This window comes from Marmota monax, unplaced genomic scaffold (genome assembly GCF_021218885.2).
Source record: "Marmota monax isolate L192 unplaced genomic scaffold, Marmota_monax_Labrador192_F-V1.1 WCK01_AAM20220418_F8-fsc00180, whole genome shotgun sequence".
NCBI classification, from domain to species: domain Eukaryota; kingdom Metazoa; phylum Chordata; class Mammalia; order Rodentia; family Sciuridae; genus Marmota; species Marmota monax.
In genome coordinates, this window is record NW_026693881.1 from 127113 (window position 1) to 148762 (window position 21650).

The 21650-nt window shown below is 42.7% G+C and overlaps 1 protein-coding gene across 6 annotated transcripts in view; it reads right to left on the reverse strand.

Annotated features, from left to right (window-relative positions):
- Spire1 (spire type actin nucleation factor 1) overlaps positions 1–21650 on the reverse strand; it is a 133333-nt gene that overhangs the window by 21818 nt on the left and 89865 nt on the right. For 4 of the 6 annotated variants that reach the window (XM_058585126.1, XM_058585124.1, XM_058585128.1 and 1 more), the window contains exons 7-9: positions 11685–11771; positions 10730–10859; positions 3840–3881 (exon numbers count right to left, since the gene is read on the reverse strand). In XM_058585126.1, coding sequence (XP_058441109.1) covers positions 3840–3881; positions 10730–10859; positions 11685–11771 — 259 coding nt within the window. The remainder of the gene's footprint in view (positions 1–3839; positions 3882–10729; positions 10860–11684; positions 11772–21650) is intronic. The other 2 variants (XM_046462734.2, XM_046462733.2) reach the window with 1 other exon arrangement.

Genomic DNA, 21650 nt, shown 5'->3' on the forward strand with positions numbered 1-21650 from the left:
ATTCAGATCTGGGAGAAATCCTACAGACTCTGACTTCTTTTTATTTTTCAGATGAAGAAACTGAGGTTCTGAGAATCTGGCTTTCCTTTACCACCTCTGAGGAGGCAGAGGTGGGCAGACGTAAGGATAGCACATGGAGCCTTACGGGCACAGTTCCAAGCTCTGTATGTGTCTTGGACACCAGGGGCTGGAGTTGTGGCTCAGAGGTAGAGTGCTTGCCTAGCACTGTGAGGCACTGGGTTCGAGCCTCAGCACCACATACAAATAAAATAAAAACATTTTTAAAAAACCCAATATACCAGTAATTCATATACCAAAAATCAATATGCCAACAAACAAAGAATCTGGGAGATGTTCCCTCTCACACATCAGATTTAAATTATTAAGGGCTCAAATTTGATGGGAAGTTAACATGACAAACAAGGAGGAGGAGGAGGAGGAGGAGGCAGCTCTCTACAGGAGCCTCCTGATTCTGAGCAAGCTGCCCAAGCTGCTTCCCCCTCTGTAACACAAGGACAGGGACAGAGGAGAGCTGCTGAGAGGGCGCAAGGCTGACACCACTCAAGGACACCCTGTAGGCAAGGCGGGCAACACCAGCGCCAGCAGCTGTGAGCAAGTGAAGGCAGGCCCAGACTGGCACCCGAGCTCCATGCCAAGCCCCTGCTCTGGGGCGCTCTCCTGGAATCCTCCCCTGCAAGTGGAATTAGTTTTCCTCACCTTTTCAAGTAAAAACTTAAGTGTGGACTGAATTTAATAGCTTACTCAAAACAAGGGTACATGAAAGTGAGGAGGAGCAGCAGTAGGTTTTTCCTCAACAAATGACACTTCTACGTCTGGAGTTAAGAGGTCAAGTTCCAGGAAACAGTCAGTAGGCAAGAGTGCTCCACTGTGCAACTCCCGGGACGCTGCCTAGGAGCCTGCACAAGAGACCTGCACACTGTGCTTACTGCAAATGACACACAGCTTATGCAACGTTTATAATCTCTGCTTATTTTTGGAGACAGGACGTCAGAGAACATGCACTTCTGAACATGAAGAAAGGTTTGAACAAGCTAGAAAAAAAGGATGAAAGGAAGAGGAAAGGGAAGAAAAAAGGAGGGAGGAGGGAAGAAGGAACGGAGAAGGCAGGGCATCAGTCAGGTTTTTAATACCTAACAATACACACACTTATTTTATTATTGCCTTCCTGGGGATTAAATGTTTAGAACAAATAAATAATTGATGGTGTGTGTGTGTGGGGGGGGTGGGTATTGAAAGAGAAAAAATAGAATGGGTGACAAGGGTTTACATAAAATATAAAGGTTAAAATCATTAAATAATTCTTTTGTAAGAGATGTAGGGAGAAGTATCTTAAGTATTTTAAAAGTTTTCCAGAAAGCAAGAGGAAATGACTGGGCTAAATGATTAATTTCTATTCAAGAAAAAAAGTGTTTAAATATGGTCTTGAAGAATAAATTTCTCAAAGTTTTATTCTACAGAATACTAACTCTATAGAATTCTAACTATATACATTTCCAAAGACTGCTCGCATTGTTTAGGAGAAAGCACTCCTAAAACTCAGGCGAGACAGGCAAGAAAGCTCTCGCCTGTCTGAGCTTCTCATATTCCCACAGAGGCTCCCTCTGCTCCATGGGTGGCAAAGAGGAGGAGGAGGCCTGGGAACATGGCCAGCCTCCCAGTCCAGGATGGACACACTTCCCACCCTGCTGCACCCCACCACGGGTAGCGCTTAGGGGCATGAGCAGCTCAGTGGTACATATTTATGAAAACTTTGTAAAATATATAACCACTAATCAGATCCGGGATTTTATGGATATCATTGCTTAGGACAATGAAGAGAGTCATTTAGGGTAGCTTAAACATCTTAAACAGTACTGGAGGCACTATGTGGAGTTCAGGGACAGTGGCTGCCCTGAGCTCATTTCAATACAGGGACATTGAGAAACTGCCCAGCAGCTTCCTAACCATCTGAACACTGTTCTACGACAGTTGTCTCTTTAGCTCACTGATTAAAACTCCTGGAATCAACACCTATTGGTATTTGGATTAAACTTTTTATTTCTTCTATGTAAGACAGCATATCTTGAGGGGAAAAATGATGTTATATTAAAGATGTGAAATATTTAGACAGTTTTAGAAACACCTATATTAGGCACAGAATCTAAAATGTATACTTATCATATTCAATATTTTATATAATAACTTTGTGCTGCCTTATTCTGTTTGAGGAAATTTGACTAGAATACAGGTTCTATATTTAATATATACATAGGAAAAATACTCACCTTGATTGATGCTGAGTGGACTGTTAGGAATTTCACTGAGAAATGACCTCTCTACGATGTTCTTAAGCAGCAGGATGTACTGTCTTATTCTACACTTAGATTCAAAAGTTATCATCTAGACTACAAGCTTCGAATGTTTACTCCTTAGTCTGTGCATTCTTCAACTCAGGAAATACACTCCTATCCTTAATAGAATTAGAAATGGACGAACCTTTCCTGTTTACGATCTGGGACATTTTGATTAATAGTCAAAATGCAACAATGAAAAACATAAAAGTAGCACAAAAAAGAATGAAGCAGTTGGAAATCACAGAGTACATTAAGGCACAAAATAAATCACAGCAAATGACAAGTGAAGGCAAAACTCTCTGCTGGAGGGTGTAAGTAACAAGAACTTTCTTCCCAACACAGAACCCCCATGGGCCTGTGAACACACCCTCGTGTGGGAGCCCAAGCCTGTGTCCATCAACCCACTGCCCACCACCTCATTCCCTGCCACCCAGCCTCAGAGACCTCAGGCAGAGGTCAGGAAAACAGCCTCGTGGTACACTTGGCCAACTTCCGGAGAGCAGCAGTCACACATACATTCTAAAACTTTCCTGAGTTCCTTTTCTAGACTATATTTGTTTTTACGGGGTTACTCTGCAAATGGTTGATAAAATTAAAATTGTCAAATGGATAAAAGAAAATAGAAAAGGCTCTTCAGTGGTCAGTCAAAAAGATTGTAAAATTTTATTCATGCCATAGATCTACAAAAATAAACAGAAAACTTAAAAGCGGTTGGAAATTAGTTTCATAGTTAAAAGACAGTAAGTATTCAATATAGAAAATGAAGTTAGAACTCTCTGGCTCTTTACATATGCACTATATGTAAGGTATGCCACTACTTCTTTGTGACTTAAGGAGCATTCTATAGTATTTAAAAGGAAATTCTGGAAGAAAACATTGTAACACCTCATGTTATATGTTTTAAACGGTGGCTTCTAAAATTAAAAACTTTAAACTGTAAAATATTTCATTGAAATCAGCTGGCTTTGGAAGTTTGCTCATGTGTGCTCTTCCCTGAGCCACAACCTGCACTGGTTTTCTTCACTCTTGAGCTGTCATTCCCACCTGGGCTACATCTACCCAGCTCCTGCCTACCAACTGAGACTCTGCAGGCATCTCAAGCAGCTGACTGTTGGGAGTTCAGCTACTAAAAACTGAATGCCCCAGAGAACAGGATGCACTGAAATTTGGTTTTCTTAAAAGTCTTTCTCTTTCTCTCAAGGCCAAGGCCGGAAGCTGTGACAGCCCCATGTGGGTGGTGGCTGAGTTCTGGACCCTAAGCCTGGCATCATGGCTCCTGCGTAACTGACCAAGAGTGCGGATGTGCTGCAGTTTTGATTATTTCAAGTATGCTGTTTTCAAAAGGCAGAATGTCTTACTGACCACAGATTACAAGAAAGCCTTTCAATTTTCTTTTTTGACATGTTTGAACAAGCAGATGAATGCAACGTGTTTCACAGAAACCACACAAACCCACGTCAGGTGTGAAATGTTTGTTGTTTTTACCTGACAAGTCAAAACTGTGAGACATGCTAAGTGGCCGCATTGCTGGAAAAAAGAAAACAAACAATAAAAGAAAACAGTTCAGCTGTTAGGAGTATACAGGAAAGAAAGAAAGGGCGGAGCGCGCAGCCACACCTCAGCCCCCAGGCTGCTAGAGAGCAGGCCTGAAGGTGGCAGCACCATGCAGGAACCTGAGCCTCCACTGGGTCACTGAGACTTGACATGCAGGGACAACAGAAGGGAAAATGAAGATGAAGAATTGCAGAATAGAAAGCCACAGAAGGATCTTTCACTTAAATATAAAATAGACCCAAAGGAAAAACGGGCAAGTTTTAAAACAGGATTTTAGGAAATGTACACAATGTTTAGAATTTTAGCACACAAATGTAGTAATGTAAGTCAGGGTGAAAATTTCAATAATGTAAGTCAGGATGAAAATTTGGTTTTCTCAATAAAGGTGAAACATTTCAGTTTAACAGTCTCAGTAACCAGCGGCATCACAACGTGTTATATACTGTGTCTTCAGATATAAATGACTTCCAAAAAGGGTGCTTGGCACACAGTAAAAAAAAAAAAAAAAAAAAACAATGATTACCATTTCTTAAGATCATTATTTCCGTCTTGTTGAAATAATCTGTTTCTAAAATTTATTACATATCATGAAACTGCCAAAATATGTACTTTAAGTGGGTAAATTTTAGGGTATGTATATTATACCTTACCCAAGCAGGCAGAGGAGGCTGTGCGAGAGATCTGATGAATTTGGTACTATGGACAGAGCTACCTACTTTCATTGCAGTCCCAAACCCTGACCAGTAACTTGATGGTACCTTGCCCAGGAGAACACCTCTTCCGTGCCCTGAGCTGTTCTCCTGTCCCTGTTCAGAAACTGTGCAGGGATGCACAGCATTTCAGATGCCCAGGTGGCCTTCCTCCCTCCCTCAGGAGGTGCGGTCAGCTCTCCCCAGGCAAACACTCAGCTACCAGGACCTGCAAGGCTCCCCAGAACCGCTGGAGGCAGAGTGGAGTCTCTGGTGTCAGCTCACATTCTTTCTTCCATTCTTCTACATCCTCTTCACACCAGCTAGCCAGGATGATCTGAGGCGTTCACTATTTCTTTTTGGCTTCCCCATTCCACAAAGCCCTCATCACAGCCCTGTCTCAGGCAACTTGTCATCTAGGGACAACGCTGCCTTCCTGGCATGACCTCTGGTGGCCTGAGGTGCTGCTGCGGGAGGATCCACTGCAGGAGGGCAAGGCTGACGCACAGGCACACCAAGCAGTGTCCTCCAGGAAGGCAGCCTCTGGGCTCTGTACCCCAACTGAACAGACTGCACTCTTCAGCATGTATGTTAGTAGGTGATTTCAGGGAATAATTCACATCTACAACCCAAAAGCTCAATACAGCATCCTTCAAAAAAATAGATGTGAAGGAAAAACACTGACTTATGTCCAGCACACATCTCCACAGGTAGATGTTTTCAAAAGCTGTATTTCATCAAAGGGATCTGCATCTGAGGTGGGGCAAATGAGGCAGCTATTTTACTTAACATTCTTACTGTTTGATGGTCAGAAAGTAATATTTTAAGCACTTCCATCCTAACGTAAAAGTTAGGATATAACTTTTTTCCCTCCAGTACTGGGGACTGAACCAGGATGCTCTACCACTAAGCCATACCCCCAGTCCTTTAAAAAATTTTTTTAAAATTTGAGACAGAGTCTCACCAAATTGCCCAGGATGGCCTCCAACTTGCAATCCTCTGCCTCAGCCTCCTTTCCTCCTAAGCATAGGAAAGTGATTAGGGATTTTGTGTTGATGAGAATAATCTTCCACTCACTCTTCAAAAACTATGCATTTCTAAACTCAAATACCATCTACTGTAGATTTTCCTAATTATGGATAGCAAATAAAATACTACATATTCTCAAGGTAAAATATTACATATCCTCAATCTTCTCTAACATTTTTCTGCTCTTCTCTGGTATGTGACCTCACCTGTGGCTGAAGACTTAAGAAAGCAATGCAGTCACTTCTGGGGGAAGAGGTTCTGTCTCTCCAAGCTCTCTAGCCCAGGAGGACAGACAGTAACTAGTGATTGTGGCAATTAACATGGTCAGAGAAAACAAGACGGGGCAGGTGCTAAAGTGCCATTTAGCCACATGCTGGAAGGTCACAGCCTTATAAATTCAGTTCTGTGTCATGATTAATGGCAAGATGTTTGTGACACATCAGTGTTAAATGGAGAGATGGGATACTGTACAGACGTGGAATTTGGTTTTCTGTCCTCACTTTTCATATTCACAGTAGATGCAGCTGGCTGATGAAATTATGGGTGACATTTCCTTCTTCAAACATTTAGACATTTTCTCCATTTCTGCACTGGGTTTATACTAGCAAATAAATGGAGAAAAAAATGTCATACAAGTATTTAGGGGAACTTTTCTTAGGTTAAGTCTGCCAACCTTATCCAAACTCTCCGAAGCCCAATTTTATTGTTAAAAAATCTATGTAGATCTGTGTAAAAAATGAACTCAAATTCCTTACTTTTCAATTAAGATCACTTGGAATTCTAGAATTCTCACAGAATCACCAAATTTGGAGGTTGTGAAACCCCAACTGTCAAGGCTAAATAAGATACACTCAACACAAAACTGTTACTTACGTATTCTAAAGTAGGGTCCCTGCCCTGGTTAGGCAGCACCTGAATCTAATTTTTTGAAGAAGTTGAAGAACACATACTGAGAAGAACCTGCAGTAATCAATCCACTCCCCACAAAGAAGCGTCCAGGACCAGGGGCATCACCTGTGACCTCTGCCAAGCACTGCAAGAAGGAACGCCAGTCTTTCTCAGTCTTCCAAAACTCCGAGGAGGGAAGGAAAAAAATTGAAGATCAAATGAAAATGGAAAACTACAGGCCAATATCTCGGATTAACACAGACGAAAAATCCTCAACAAAACGGCAGTGAATCAACTCTAGCAGCACACTGAAAGGACTACACCTGGGCCAAGTGGGATGTGACTCTGGGGCAGGAGGACAGCTCACCCTGTGAGAATGGGTCACACCCAGCTAATGTGACCTAGTAGAGTTTGGTAAAACTCCACACCTTTCATGATACAGACTCCCAAGGAAGTGGGAACAGAGGGAAGTTAATCAGCATAATAAGGACACATGTGAAAAGCCCCCAGGTAATGCTCATCCTGAAAAACTGAACACTTTCTCTCCAATATCAGGAACCAGGCAAGAATGACCATAGCACTGGTGGACCTAAGGAAAACAGCCAGGCAATAAATGGGGACCAGAATTAAAAGGCACCTAAATTGGAAAGGAAGAGGTAAACTGTCTCTGTAGACAACAAGATCTTATATACAGAAAACCCTAACAATGCCACAGAAATTGTCAGAACTAATAAATTTAGTAAAGTTGCAAGACACAAAATCAACTACAAAAACCTGTGGCATTTCAATACATAACAGCAAACTATCCGGAAAGGAAATTAGGAGAACAATCTCATTTATCATCAAGAAGAATAAAACACCTAGGAATACCTGTATTCTAGAATCCACAAGATACAAACGAATGCAAAGACACCTCTGTGTTCAGACTACAAGAATTAATATTGCTAAAATATCTATACTACCCAAAGCCAAATACAGATTCAACACAATCCCCATGAAAATTTTAGTGGTAGTTTATATAGAAATAGAAAAGATCAGTTCCAAAATTCATACAGAAAACCGAAGATGAATAGCCAATCAATCCTGAGACAGAAGAGCCAAGTTAAGGCATTACTCTTGCAGAGGTTCAAATATGATGTTACGAAGTTACAGCAATCAAAACACAGGGTACTGAAGTACAGGCAGACAGCCAGACCCAAAGATGGGACAAACCTGCTTAGATGGGGTCAACTAATGTGTGACAGCGTTACCTGAACCCACGGTGGAGAACGTAGGTACAAGCAGTGTCAGGAAAACTGAATATCCACATTCACAAGAACAAAGCTGCACTCTGGTCTTACACCATACACAAGAATCAATTCAAAGTGGATTGAAAACTTAAAGTGAAAGACCTTGAAGTATAAAACTCCCATTAAAAAGCAGCAGAAAACCTTTACGACAGTGGTCTGGGCACCGATTTCAGGGATATGACACTAAAATCACAGGCAACACAAGAAAAACGAACACATGGGACTGCATCACACTAAAAGGCTTCCAGTGCCAGCAGAGCCCAGAGGGGAGGCTGGGCAGACACCAGCTCAGAGTCTGCACTGATACTGGACATCAACTCCTCATTTCAAGTTCTCTGAGCCTCCACTGTCAATCACTGTGGGAGTGACTGGAGACCAGAGATGACAACGCACAGCCCTGCTTACTGCACACTTCCAGAAGAGACCATGAGGCTGCAACTGCAGGAGGGCTGAGTGAGCCCCAGCAGAGCCCATCAGGACGGCTTCTCCAGTGCCAAGACAGGGGTCTAAGACCAGCAGGGGACCTGCCCCACTGCACCCAAGGATCACAGCAGACTTCTTTCCTTTTTAAATAGTTAACATTTTATTCCTAATGCAATAGAAAAGCTTAATTTTTTTAAAATTGTGGTAAGAGCGCTTTAAAATGAAATCTACCTTAATCTATTTTCTTTCTCTCTTTTCGGCAGTGCAAGGTAAGTGTCCTACCACTGAGCTACACCCCAGCCCCATTTTAACAAATGTTGAAGTGTGCGATACGTTATTACTGAATACAGATACAATTTTGTACAGCAGATCTTTGGAGCTTACTCGTTTGATCGATAAGCCAGGCCCTGGCAACCAACACTACGTTTTTCTGATTCTATGAATTTGAGTGGTTTAGAGTCCTACTATTAGTAAATCCATGCAATATTTGTTTTTCTTATTTCACTCAGCATGATATCCTGAAGGCCCTTGTGAAATATGCCTTGTTTTTTATTTTAGTGGTACTAGGGATGGAACCCAGGGCCTCATACCTACTGAGCAAGTGCTCTGCTACTGAGCTACAAACCCAGCCCAGACATTTTTTTTATATTTCAGGGGATCCACAGACTTTCCTCCAAGGAAAAAAACCCTTGGTTCCCTGATCTATGTTGTGGCTCATATAAATGCTTATATGGAATTGTCATTTAGCATGCTTTAAATATTTTTCCTTTCCTTCTTTTTTTTGAAGCAGGATCTCCCTGTGCCACCCAGACTGATCCCGTACTCCGGGATACCCCTTCTCAGCATCCCAGACAGGGGATCTCCAGGTGTGCACCAGTATACTCAGCTTAAATGTTCAAGAGACAAAACGTGCTGCCATAAACCCAGGGAGGTACATGATGGTACACATCTGTAATCCCAGCTACTCAGGAGGCTAAGGCAGGAGGACTACAAGGTCGAGGCCACTCTGGGCAACTTAGTGAGACCCTCTCTCAAAAACTAAACTAAAAACCCCAAATAACAACAAAAATATCTCATGAGGGATAAGCTGATAGAACCTTGCTCACTCTAGCTTTGTAACCAGAAGGCACATTAACTATTTTACAGCCCAGTCCCATACTAGGAACACAACAAACAAGAGCTATGGGTCCTGCCACACTAAAGGAGGGTGAGGGCCAAATAGGGAACACTGGTGTGGCCTGAGTGAGGGGTTCCAGAGTGGAAGCGGGGAGCACAGTCAGAGGACACACCAGGTTGGGGAGGAGGCACCTGGTTAGACAGTGGCTGCTGGGCTGCCAATGGGAGCAGACTCAACGGGGCCTGGACAGCAGGCAGGAGCCAGAGTCGACGCTGAGGCCCCTGCCTGGGGAGACAGGGTGAGAGGGCTGGTGGGCAGAGGCCACTCGTGGACACCGTGGTCTGTTTGCTTGTGGGATATGAAGAGGCCCTATCTAGCCGACAGCTGGGTGCTTGGCCCTGAACTTGAGAGATTTGTGCTGTAGACCAGGAGCTGGAAGATAGCCAGAAACACACCCTGAGGGAAGGTATAGTTGCCCAGAGAGAAGAGTCCAGGGTGGAAACGAGGACCATGAGGAGTGTGAAGAGGCAGAAAGAGGGATGGGGGACAGAATCAGCAGAGCGTGTCTTCCTGGGATTGGCTGCTCCCTGCTCAGGCACCACTAAAACCTGTTTTCCTAAAGATGCTTCTCTGAATTCTTTGGGCACCTTTAATTTTACAAATCAGAGGAGAGCTACATAAACAAAAATGTTTACAAACATCTAAAAATGTGGTCTTGCAATAAATCAAAGTCAATATGTGAAATATACATTAAAATATTTATTATTAAAAATAATAACTGGGGCTGGGTTTGTGGCTCAGAGATAGAGTGCTTGCCTACCATACGTGGGATACTGGGTTCCATCCTCAGCACCACATAAAAATAAAGATACCATGTTCACCTATAACTAAAAATAAATATTAAAAAAATAATAACCATAAAGGAAGTTTGGGAATAAGTGCTACCTAGTGATAATGGGTGCTCTCACACATAACACCCATAATTAGGATGACAGAAATATGAAGTAAGATCATGTATCTACTATTTACATTCCCAAAACACAACACCCAATCTTTGCAAAAATGTTGCTATTTATGAAATGTTTTTACCACACTCCTATTTCTTACACAAAAGCCACAACGTAGTGGGCAGGATCTTTATTCCCTCTCTGCTAATGAAGGACGGGTACTCAGCGAGGTAAAGAGCCTCTCCGGAAGCCTCAGCGTGGGTCCTGGTAGAGTCCCCTCCACTGGGCCAGGAGGGAAAATCTTCCAGCACAGACTCTGAGTGTCAGTGTGCGTGAGTGACAGATGTGGAGAGGGGGAGGGAGGTGACGGAGAGCAACTGCAGACAAGTCTTTCCCAGAGGTGACTACAAACTGAGAGTGCGAGAGGTAATGGACTCACCCAATCGGCTCCGTCTAATCTCTTCCGGGGACACAGGCCGCAGCTTTCTTTCTGCTTTAATTTCTTCTAATATTCTTTCATGCAGGCTCCGAGGCCGTGGTGGGGTTGGTTTCAGTTTTCTGGCTGAAGCCTTGAAAAAAGAGTATAATGGCTAGAGATCTGGGTGTTCGTGCTTCAACAGTCTTTCCAATATCGTGATTTATATTTCATGGACTGGACTGCTGCTTGATAACCAGTACAAGTCATTAAACATCACGATTCCTCAAGCAACAGGAAGAGCACAGGGTTCCACCGTGCTCTGGTCATGAATGCTCTGCTCCGCTCCCCTGAAGCATCTGTGCTGCTCAAGTCACACCCACAGCCCTGGATGCTTACAGGGCAGGAGTCAGCTGCGCCTGATCATTGCCCTCACTGCTTCCCCAGCTGACGACCCTGACTGACCCACCACAACCTTCTTAGACTATTATTATTTTCTTTACTCTGTGGAAATTAAGGCCCAGAGAGGCCAATTAATGGCTCGGAGATGCGTGCCTACTGGGCTGCAGAGCTAGTGTGCCTATCAATTTCACCTCACCCCAGGCTCTTCCTGATGAGTATTCTGACTCTGTGGTCACCAGAAGGAACCTGGTTAACAGAGGAGATAAGAAGGCCGCTGTGAGGTGGTAGAAGGGATGGGTACAGCAACAGGGCCCGGGAGGCCTTCTTCCTAGAAACCACCAGGCCTGCCTCAACCGAGCAGCTGTCCAGCCAGGTCTTGCACCAGAGTTGGGTGTTTTGAGTAAAAACACCCTGATAGCCTCATATTGAATGAGTTTAGTATTTTTCTATGACACTTGGGTTTCATCGTTCTTAAAAGGAAAGCTCAGATACACCAACCACTAGGGAAAGCTGCCTTCTAGGGAGGAGCCCTGGCAGGGAGTAGCTCTGGCAGCGAGGGGAATGTCAAGTTACATACGGGGTTTAAAGGAGGTCTTGACCTGATGAAGTCCAGGATGATCTCGTGAGCGCTCTTCTTTAACCGAGGAGGAATGTCGCCATTCACCTACGGAGACAAAAGGTAAAGACCCAGCTGACCCCAGGATGTACCATGGTGAACTTCTAGGTAGAAGTGTTCCCCAAATGACGATGCAAAACTGGTGAAGTGCAGTCTGGCTCCCCCAAGGACACATGTCAAATCAATAAAAAGGAGGAAAAAATCTGTGATTCTCAGCAAAAGTAACTGTGGAACTGAGAAAACACCCACAGTTCCCATTAGTCCCACCATTTTGAGATATTTGAGACACAGCCTTCCAATCAAGTTTCTCAAATCATGCATGTGAACGGAATAAACACTGTGATTATAAAGCCTTTTATAGTATAAAAAGACTTCACTTCATAGTCTCACCCTTGGAAAAACCAAGGTAGCAGGAAGGACAGGTGACACACATCATATTCTGTAAATGAAACTCTAGTAGCGGAGGAGATGCTGCCCATGTTCCCAAGACCAGTAGGCAGAAGAGTTACTGCAGCCCCAGTTGCCTCTCACTTAAATACTCTAAGATCTTCTCATTTTACAGCAAGAAGTTTTTTTTTCTAATTCTTATTTTTTTTTTTTTTAGAAATATGAAAAATCCTCAGAAAGCCGCAAAAGTAAGAACCTGAACTCAGTCTGACACTCCAGAAGGCACAGCTGTGACCACTTGGCCACCTTTGCTCCCCAATCTTGTTTGAACAAAACAGAAACTGAACTGCACCTCCAGGCCTGTGGCTTCTTCCTCCAGGCGCCCTCCCCAGGCCTGACCAAGGCCGGGTGGCCCCACAGCAAGTCTCAGCAGCAATAACCAGCCCAGCCCAGCCAAGCATGTGGCCTGGCGGCTGGGGCTTGGACTAAAGGTAGGAGCTGCGACTTGGAAGCAGAACCCGGGACCTGATATGACAGGGGTTTCATGTTATATAAGATTAAAAAAAAAAATCCTTAGTGTATGAAGCAATGAGAACTTCCTATTACTCACAATGCTACTCCGGAGCAGAACAGCATCTACCTTTACAGCTGATTTTTGTATGCTTTACTCTTCTTTCCATCACAGTGGCAAGACGCAGAGATAGCACAGCTGGCTTAAATGAGGCTGGGGTTGTGAACCCTGTCACCAAACAGCCTCCTCAGTGGCAGGAGCTGCCTCCTGGTCCCTGCAATGAATGAGGGTCAGTAGCATGCTACAGAGGACAGGAAGGTGGGGTAAGCAGGTAAGCACAAGCAGCCCTGTGAGGCCAGCCTGCTGGCAGGGCAGGATCTCCGGGGACACATCAAGCCTGAACTGCAGAGGAAAACGTGTCCTGCGTGGACACAAACAGTAGACTCAAAATAAGTTACATCAGTTACAGAAACCTGATCTCAATTTTGAGCCAAATAACTTAAACAAACATAAAACTTCTAGTACACAAAAGGATCCCCTTTCAATATTTTAAAACATCTATCCTGAACTCTGCATTGTTTCTGAAATAATTTTTTTTTTAGGTAACTGAACTTTAAACGGATAAAGGGAATCTTATTAACATATTTACAAACACACAAGGCCAAAGATAATCTCTTCTCCTATTAAGATAGATATCATGGGGCTGGCAGAATAGCTCAGTGATAGAGTGCCTGCCTAGCATGTACAGGCCCCAGGTTTGATCCCCACTCCCCATAGATAGATACAATTAAATTACTGAATTGGTTGTTTAGTTACAAAGTTATAAGCAGATTACATGATAAATTTTTCTCCATGTTTTATTTGAATTTTAAAAATTTGTGAATTGGGGGTACTGCTAGGGATTGAAATGGAGAAAACCATGTTATATGAATATCAAAATTCATAAATGCACATAACACAGACCCCCTGTTTTGAGAAGGTACTGGGGGTTGAACCCAGGGGCACTCTACCACTGAGCTATAACCCCAGTCCTCTCTAAACTTTTGAGACAAGGTCTCATTAAGTTGCTGAGGCTGTCCTTGAATTTACAATCCTCCTGCCTCAGTCTATCAAGCTGTTGGGATTATAGGCATGTGACACTGTGACTGGCTGAACCCCACTATTATGTATAAATATAATACACTAAAAAATTTAAACACATCAAAAAATAGTGAATTACAATAAATACAACTACAACAGAAATATGCTAAGTTTTTACATCTATTTTTAAAGGACAAAGTTATTTGTTAGAAATAACGAAATAAAGCATTCCGCTCAAACATTTTGGGATTAAAAAAAAAATCAAATAAAATGTTTTACTTCTCTATAATTTAATATTCCAAACAATATATAATAGAGTTGAGTCAGTCAATTGTCACAAATAGTATTACAAATATGCAGAAAGCAGAGAATTACTGTGGTACATCTATGTAGCCTAAACCTTAGGATTAAACCTAAGACACCATGGCACAGCACCTCAGGGATGCATGGATCGTGAGTGAAAATGGTGTGCACTTACTCTTTACAGAAACATTTATGAAGCCAGGGACAGTGGCATGTGCCTGTAATTCCAGCAGCTTGGGAGGCCAAGGCAGGAGGATCACAAATTCAAAGCCAGCCTTAGCAACTCAGTGAAGCCCTAACAACTCAGTGAGAACCTGTCTCTAAATAAAATATTAAAAAGGGCCATAGATGTGGCTCAGTGGTTAAGCACCCCTGGGTTCAGTCCCTGGTACCAAAAAAAAAAAAAAAAAACCAAGAACAAAAACAAAAATCCCACCTAAATAAATAAATAAACAAACAAACTACAGCCACTAGAAAATACTGCAAAGTACCTGCTGTGTTCTAAGCATTTCCTAGGACTATGTATCTTTGTACTTTTTGATACACTGCAGCCCTATGGGGCAGGTACTTTTACCCACATTTCAAAAACGAGCAATCCAAGGCACAGAAGCAAAACAGGCGGAACCATACGGTCAGAGCAGACCCAAGACTCAAACACTAGTGCCTGCTTCCAGAGCCTCTGCTCTGGGCCACTGCACTTAGCTGCTTAAACACATTAAAGAGGTGCCTAAACTTATTCATAAAAACATGAGATTTATAAATAAGAACACATTTTTACCTGTAGACTGGTAGATAAAGTCTGACTATAGAGCATCATTAGTGAAGAGCCGGGGAAAGGCTTTATTATGCATTTTTGAAAACCTCAGGTGAAAGGACTCACAGGTCAGTTTTCCTATGTGGCCTCTGCTGCTCGCCACTCTTGAGACTCCAGGACACTGCTGCCCACACTCCATGTGCTTGCTCCTGTTCATACTGACGGACCTTGGGTTACGCTCACATTGTTGCTGTTGCAGACAACACTATCGGGCATACTGCTGTACGCGTCTTCCAGCACCACACCCTCACAGTCCATTTAAGAAATTGCCTACCTGAAGCTCATGGAGACTCTGTTACCTTGCAGAAACTGACTGTTGCACATTCACTTTGAGATCTAAAGCCACATGAGACTGAGTTTTCTCTCCTGTGTATACTTTGAGGTAAAGGTCAAAATGTACTCTTTTCCCATAAGGAAATCTAAATGAACATATACCATTTATTGAAATGTCATTCTTCCTCCACTGCTTTACAGTGTCACCTCTTTCACCACCAAATGAACACACAGGTCCAAATGTGTTTCTGCTGTCTACTGACAGTCTGTGGATCATGGGTTCCAATAAGTGGAACCTAGCCCTGCCTTCCTAGACTGCAGAACCCTGGGGCCCTTCACTTCTGAGTCCAGTGGGTCTTCCAGGTGGTCTGTGTGCACTGCGGAGGGCCGTGGTGGTGGTGTCTCCATCTCCCTCTGGGAGCCCCCTGCTTCAACATCCTCTCCTGCCATCCCTGAGAGAGTCCCTTGCCCACAGGCTGGTGCGATGACCTAATCTCCACGCTCCAACATCTGGACCGCTGTGGGGCTTGTTCCAGGACTCTCCCTCCAGGCCCAACACATCTGGGATGCTCAGTGTGTCCTGTGTTCTACGCTTCTCTGCTAGACACACGGAAAAACCCATTTCTGTTCCTAGTATTTTATTTAATGAACACACTGACTGCTTCACTTTGCAGAATGAACATCTGCAAACATCATTATATATAAAATGATCAATCAATTTTTGGTTCTGTGTAAGCTTCTCAAATCCTGTACTTCAATTCTAGTCACATGTTCATATGTAGGGGGCCCCTCGTGTGCATGAACAAAGACCCACCCAAGGCTAAACTCCAACCTGCAGCTCCTTCTCCTCTATTACAGTCATACAAAGTAGTTGGGTTCATTTTAACAGAATGTCCCCATTTCCCTCTTTTTTCCTCTCCTCCTTCCTCCCCTATTCTCCTGCCTCTACTCAAATCCCTTTGCTCATTTATTTGTTCATTTCTGACAGGTTCTTTCTACTTGTACATGAAGGTGAAATTCCCTGTGGCACCTTTATGCATGTACCTAACATGATCTTGCTAAAATGATTCTGCAGTGCCCCTCCCCTCCCTCTTGATCTCCTCCGTCTATGCACTGATCATCCCTGAATCTTCCTTTTTTTTTTCTCTAGTATCAGCTTCTTTAGGATGGTGGTTTCTTTGACAAATGCTGAACTGGTTCATAAAGTTTATGGTAGGTGTAAACAGCAAGACTTGTGATGTTTACAGAACGAGGCCACTCTGCTCAGGAACAGGGTCAGCTGAGGATGCAGTGCTCCTGTGCCACCGAGGACTCCTCCATTCCATGTGAAATACTAAAACCTAAGAAGGCCTGATCTTGTTTTTTTTGTTTTGTTTTAAATATTTATTTTTTAGCTGTAGTTGGACACAATACCTTTATTTTATTTATTCATTTTTATGTGGTGCTGAGGATGGAAACCAGGGCCTCGAACATGCGAGGTGAGCGCTCTACCACTGAGCCCCAGCCCAGCCTGAAGGCCTGCTCTTCAGGTGGAGGTGTCAGCCTCACTGAAGTACCACACGCACACAGAGAGGAAGTACGTGCATGGAAGGGGCTCCACTGAGCCCCCTGCCCAGCTCAAGGAGCAGAACAGTGCCACCTCACCCCAGCCACCCGCTGCAGTCTTCCCCCAGCAGCTGCCCTGCCCGGCTTGTTTTCAGTATCCCTGTAAACAGTACGAAGACAGGTTTAAGAGAAAGACTGAATCAAATCAAGATGGTCCTGCGGCCACCAACTCCACTCTTAACACCTTTCGGCCTCCCCTTCAGCAAGGCTGACTCATCCATTGATGTCCACACCGTGATATTTGTTCAAAGCATTAGCAATCAAAGGTGGGATTTATGCTTATTTGTTGATACTCAAAACATTAATGAGAGGTGCATAAAATATGTGGCCTGACACCTACTCTAACACATGCACTTTTAAGAAAATGAATATAGTTTCTTTCAGAAATATGTAAAGCTATAATTTTAGCTTTGATCTTATTTTTTATATATATATATAATTTTCAAAGCACAAGTTGCCTACAAGTATTTTGGATAATTTGATTATATTTATCAAAGGCCATCACAGCATGCATAGTCACTGATCCAGTAATTCGGTGGTTAGAATTTATGTAAGGAAACTAATACAGTTTTTACACAATACTAAAAAATGGGAAATATCAATAATAGATTAGTTAAATAAATTACGGTTTGCCTACTCAAGAGATTATTTTGAAGGCATTAAAAATAACGTAGGATGTACCAAAAATTCCACCAGAAAACATCTAGAACTAATAAATGAATTCAGCAACCTAGCAGAATATAAAATCAACACCCCAAAATCAAAGGCATTTCTGTACATCAGGGACAAGTCCTCTGAAAGAGAAACTAGGAAAACTATCCCATTTACAATAGCCTCAAAAAATAAATAAATAAAAAAATACTTGGGAATGAACTTAATGAAAAAGGAGAAAGACCTCTACAATGAAAACTACAGAACGCTAAAGAAAGATATTAAAGAAGACTTTAGAAAATGGAAAGATCTCCCTTGTTCTTAGATAGGCAGAATTAGTATTGTCAAAATGACTACCAAAAGTACTATACAATTTAATGCAATTCCAATCAAAGTCCCAATGACATCTTCTCAGAAGATGATATAAAATCATCATGAAAAGATGTTCAACATCTCTAGCAATTAGAGAAATGCAAATCAAAACCACTCTTAGATTTCATCTCACTCAAGTCAGAATGGCAGCTATTAAGAATATAAACAACAATAAGTGTTGGTGAGGATGTGGGGAGAAAGGTACACTCATACACGCTGGTGGGTCTGCAAATTGCTGCAGCAGTATAGAGATTCCTTGGGAAACTGGGAATGGAAACACCATTTGACCCAGCTATCCCTCTCCTCGGTCTATACCCAAAGGACTTAAAAACAGCATACTACTGGGACACAGCCACATCAATTTTTTTAAAAAAGATATTTATTTTTTATTTTTTTCAGGTGGACACAATGTCTTTATTTTATTTTTATGTGGTGCTGAGGATCAAACCCAGTGCCTCACGTATGCCAGGCAAGTGCACTACCACTTGAGCCACATCTCCAACCCCACATCAATGTTTATAGCAGCACAATTCACAATAGCTAAACTGTGGAACCAACCTAGACACCCTTCAGTAGATGAATGGATAAAGAAACTGTGCTATATATTACACAATGGAATATTACTCAGCATTACAAGAGAATAAAATCATGGCATTTGCAGGTAAATGGATGGAGTTGGAGAATACTATGCTAAGTGAAGTTAGCCAATCCCAAAAAACCAAATGCCAAATGTTTTCTCTGATGGGAGGATGATGATCCATAATGGGGATGGGGTGGGGTGAGGCATGGAGGAACAGACAAACTCTAGATAGGGAAAAGGAGGGGGCATGGGTAAGAAAGGACACTGGTGTGACCCGAATGGTGTGACTCTACTTTGTGTACAACCAGAGACATGAAAAATCGTGCTCTATATGTGTAATATGAATTGAAATGCATTCTGCTGGCATGTATAACAAATTAGAATAAATAAATTTTTAAAAAATAATGTAGAATGTAATATAATAAAGCTACAAAAAATAAGAAGAAAACTTTTTACATGCTGTTAACATAATGATCAGCAAGAGAGAAAAAGACCCAAAACAATATCTATAATATGGTAAAATTGTGCAAATGTGAGCATAGATGGGGCCCACATGTGTGCGTGCACGTGCACACACACAAGAGGGCTGTACTAAGATGGACAGATTTCTGACCATTTCTAGGAACAAAACTGGAGCCCTGGGAGAGACTTGCAAATGTCCACCACATGTCTTTCTAGTTTAACCATGGGTTACTTATTACCTATATAAAACCTAGGTATTAAAAAATTTTTAAATGCTACACAATTGTATTTCATGATACAGAACCAAGTTTATAACATATCAAGCAGGTGGAAAGAGTTCCAATACATTTTGTCCACTTTAACTCTATTTTTATAATTATACATTACACATTTACAGAGAAAATTCAGAAGCAAACATGCTAAAAATGGTAGAAGTGGTCTTAAGAGTAGATGAACTGTGCGATTTTTTTTTCTTTTTACCCACATTTTCTAATTTCCCCACAATGAGCAGTTATACTTTCAAAATAAAATAAAAAGTTAAAAGAAAGTTACAACATGAGCAGGTTTGAGAGAAAAGGATGGAAAAAGATGTTCCGTGCAATAGCAGTACAGAGAACAGGGCAGCAACGCTGCTGTCAGACTGGAGCTTCAGGAAACACTCATCAAGACAAAGGCCCCGCATCCGGAACATTCCACAGTTGTAGGTGGACATGCACCAGACTGTTGGGACCTTTTACCTCCCTTGGGACCGCGACCATTATTGGGTGTTGGCTGAGGAGGCCTCATGGGTTAGCATTTCCGTATATGTGACCTGGCTGGATTGGCATTCGCGTGGGCTTTTGACCTTAGTCCCGCCTAATGGTTTAATCTTAAATCTGCCTAGGCCCCTTAGTGATAGTGTCGTAACTGCTCCTTATTGGTTCTTGCTACTGTTTCTTCTTAGTCCCTCCTATCACTATATAACCTTGTCCCTGACACAATAAAGTTGAGATTATTGCACCTTCACGGTTGACTCATCTCCCAACTCGGTGTGATTGTGTGGGCGAGGTTGGGTGGCGGGCCGGGTCTTGATACTTACCCTCTCGCTCAGCCCAGGAGACACTAGCTGGTCTAGTGCGCTTCACTACCTCTGTCGGAGAGCGGTTCCAACAGGCTGGTCTCCCACGTACCCTTGTCGCGCGGGGGGGGGGGGACACCAGACCACAGAGCTCCAAAGCACAGGGAGCGAACGCTGAAAGCAGAAGGGGAAAGCTCCACAACAGGTGGAGGCTCAACAGTCCATTTTCCATTCGGGATTCACCACTAGACAATGGGGCCAATGAGAAAAGAGAGGGCTTGGAAACACCAAAACCAACCAGCAGAACATGCATCCAGGCAGACAGCGCTAGGCCATGAGAAATACCTCAAATTTAAGACACTGAAACCACACCAACTAACTCGTCTGCCCATAATGGACTGAAACTCGAAGTCAAAAGCAGAAGGAAAAATGAAAACTTCGCAAATATGAGGGATTTAAAAACATACTCCCAAACCACCAAAAGGTTCAATGATAATGAAAGTGAAAGAAAGGAAAACACGGGATGCAGCAGGAGTGGTGCGCAGAGGGCAGTCCACCCTGCAGACCCCTGAGCTCAATGAGGACTCAATCAACAACCTGACTCCACAACCCACGGACCCCACAAAGAACAAAGAACAATGCCTATGGATACAGGAGGAAAACGGAGGAAACGGTAAAGAACAGAGAGGAGACAATGAGCAGAGAGCAGAAAGCAGTGGACAGAATTAACAAAACCAAAAGGTATTTCCCTGATAAAAATCAATAAAAGTGACAAACCATTACCTAGACTAACCAAAGAAAAGGACCCAAAATATAAAATTAGAAAACAAGGATATTAAACAGGCTGCGCACCAATACGAAGGACTATAAGAAGGACTATAAGATGTACATCAGCAAACGTCTGTACTTGATGATTGTACATCAGCAAACTAGGTCACCTAGAGGAAATAGACAACAGGAGGGGAGGGAAGACAGAAGAAAGGCAGAAAACACCCTGGGGAAGACCTGAAGGAGGGAACAAGATCGAACCAGCAATCAAAAGCCTCCCAAGGACAACTATCAGTCGAGAAAGTCCAGGACCAGGAGGTTTCACTGGTGAACTTCACTCAGACTTTAATGCTTCTCACAAGCTTAGCAGAAGAGCTAAGACTTCCTAACTTATCTGTGTGACCAGCGTTGCCCTGCAGCTAAGACAAGACAACGGAAGAAAACACCACATCAAATGGATGCACAATATCCTCGCAAGGGGACTCCAGCAGCATATCAAAAAGATGGTTCAGCCAGGTTTGGTGGCACACACTTGTACTCCCAGTAGCAAGGAGGCTGAAGCAGGAGAATCCCAAGTTCACAGTCTCAGCAACTCAGTGACACCCTAAGCAACTTAGCACGACCCTGTCTCAAAATAAAATATATAAATGGGCCTGGAGATGTGCCTCACTAGATAAGCACCCCTGGATTCAATCCCCAGTACTGAAAAAAAAAAGTTCATTTTGAGAAGTGAGATTTATCCCATAAATATAACGGTGGTCCAACATATAAAAATCCCTCAAGGTATTCCATCCACTACATTAACAGAATAAAGCAAAAGAACTTCCATGATTGTCCTCATTGATGCAGGAAGAGGATTTGATAAAATCTAACACTTATTTTATGATTAAAACAAAACAATAACTAACAGTCAACATACATGAATTGGAAGACAATTTTCTTGGCATGACAAGCCATTTATAAAATACTACAATCTACTATGACACTCAGTGGCAGAAGAGTGAATGTCCTGAGGAGACCAGGGACAAGACACGGATGCCTGCTTCTGCCACATCTAGTTAACA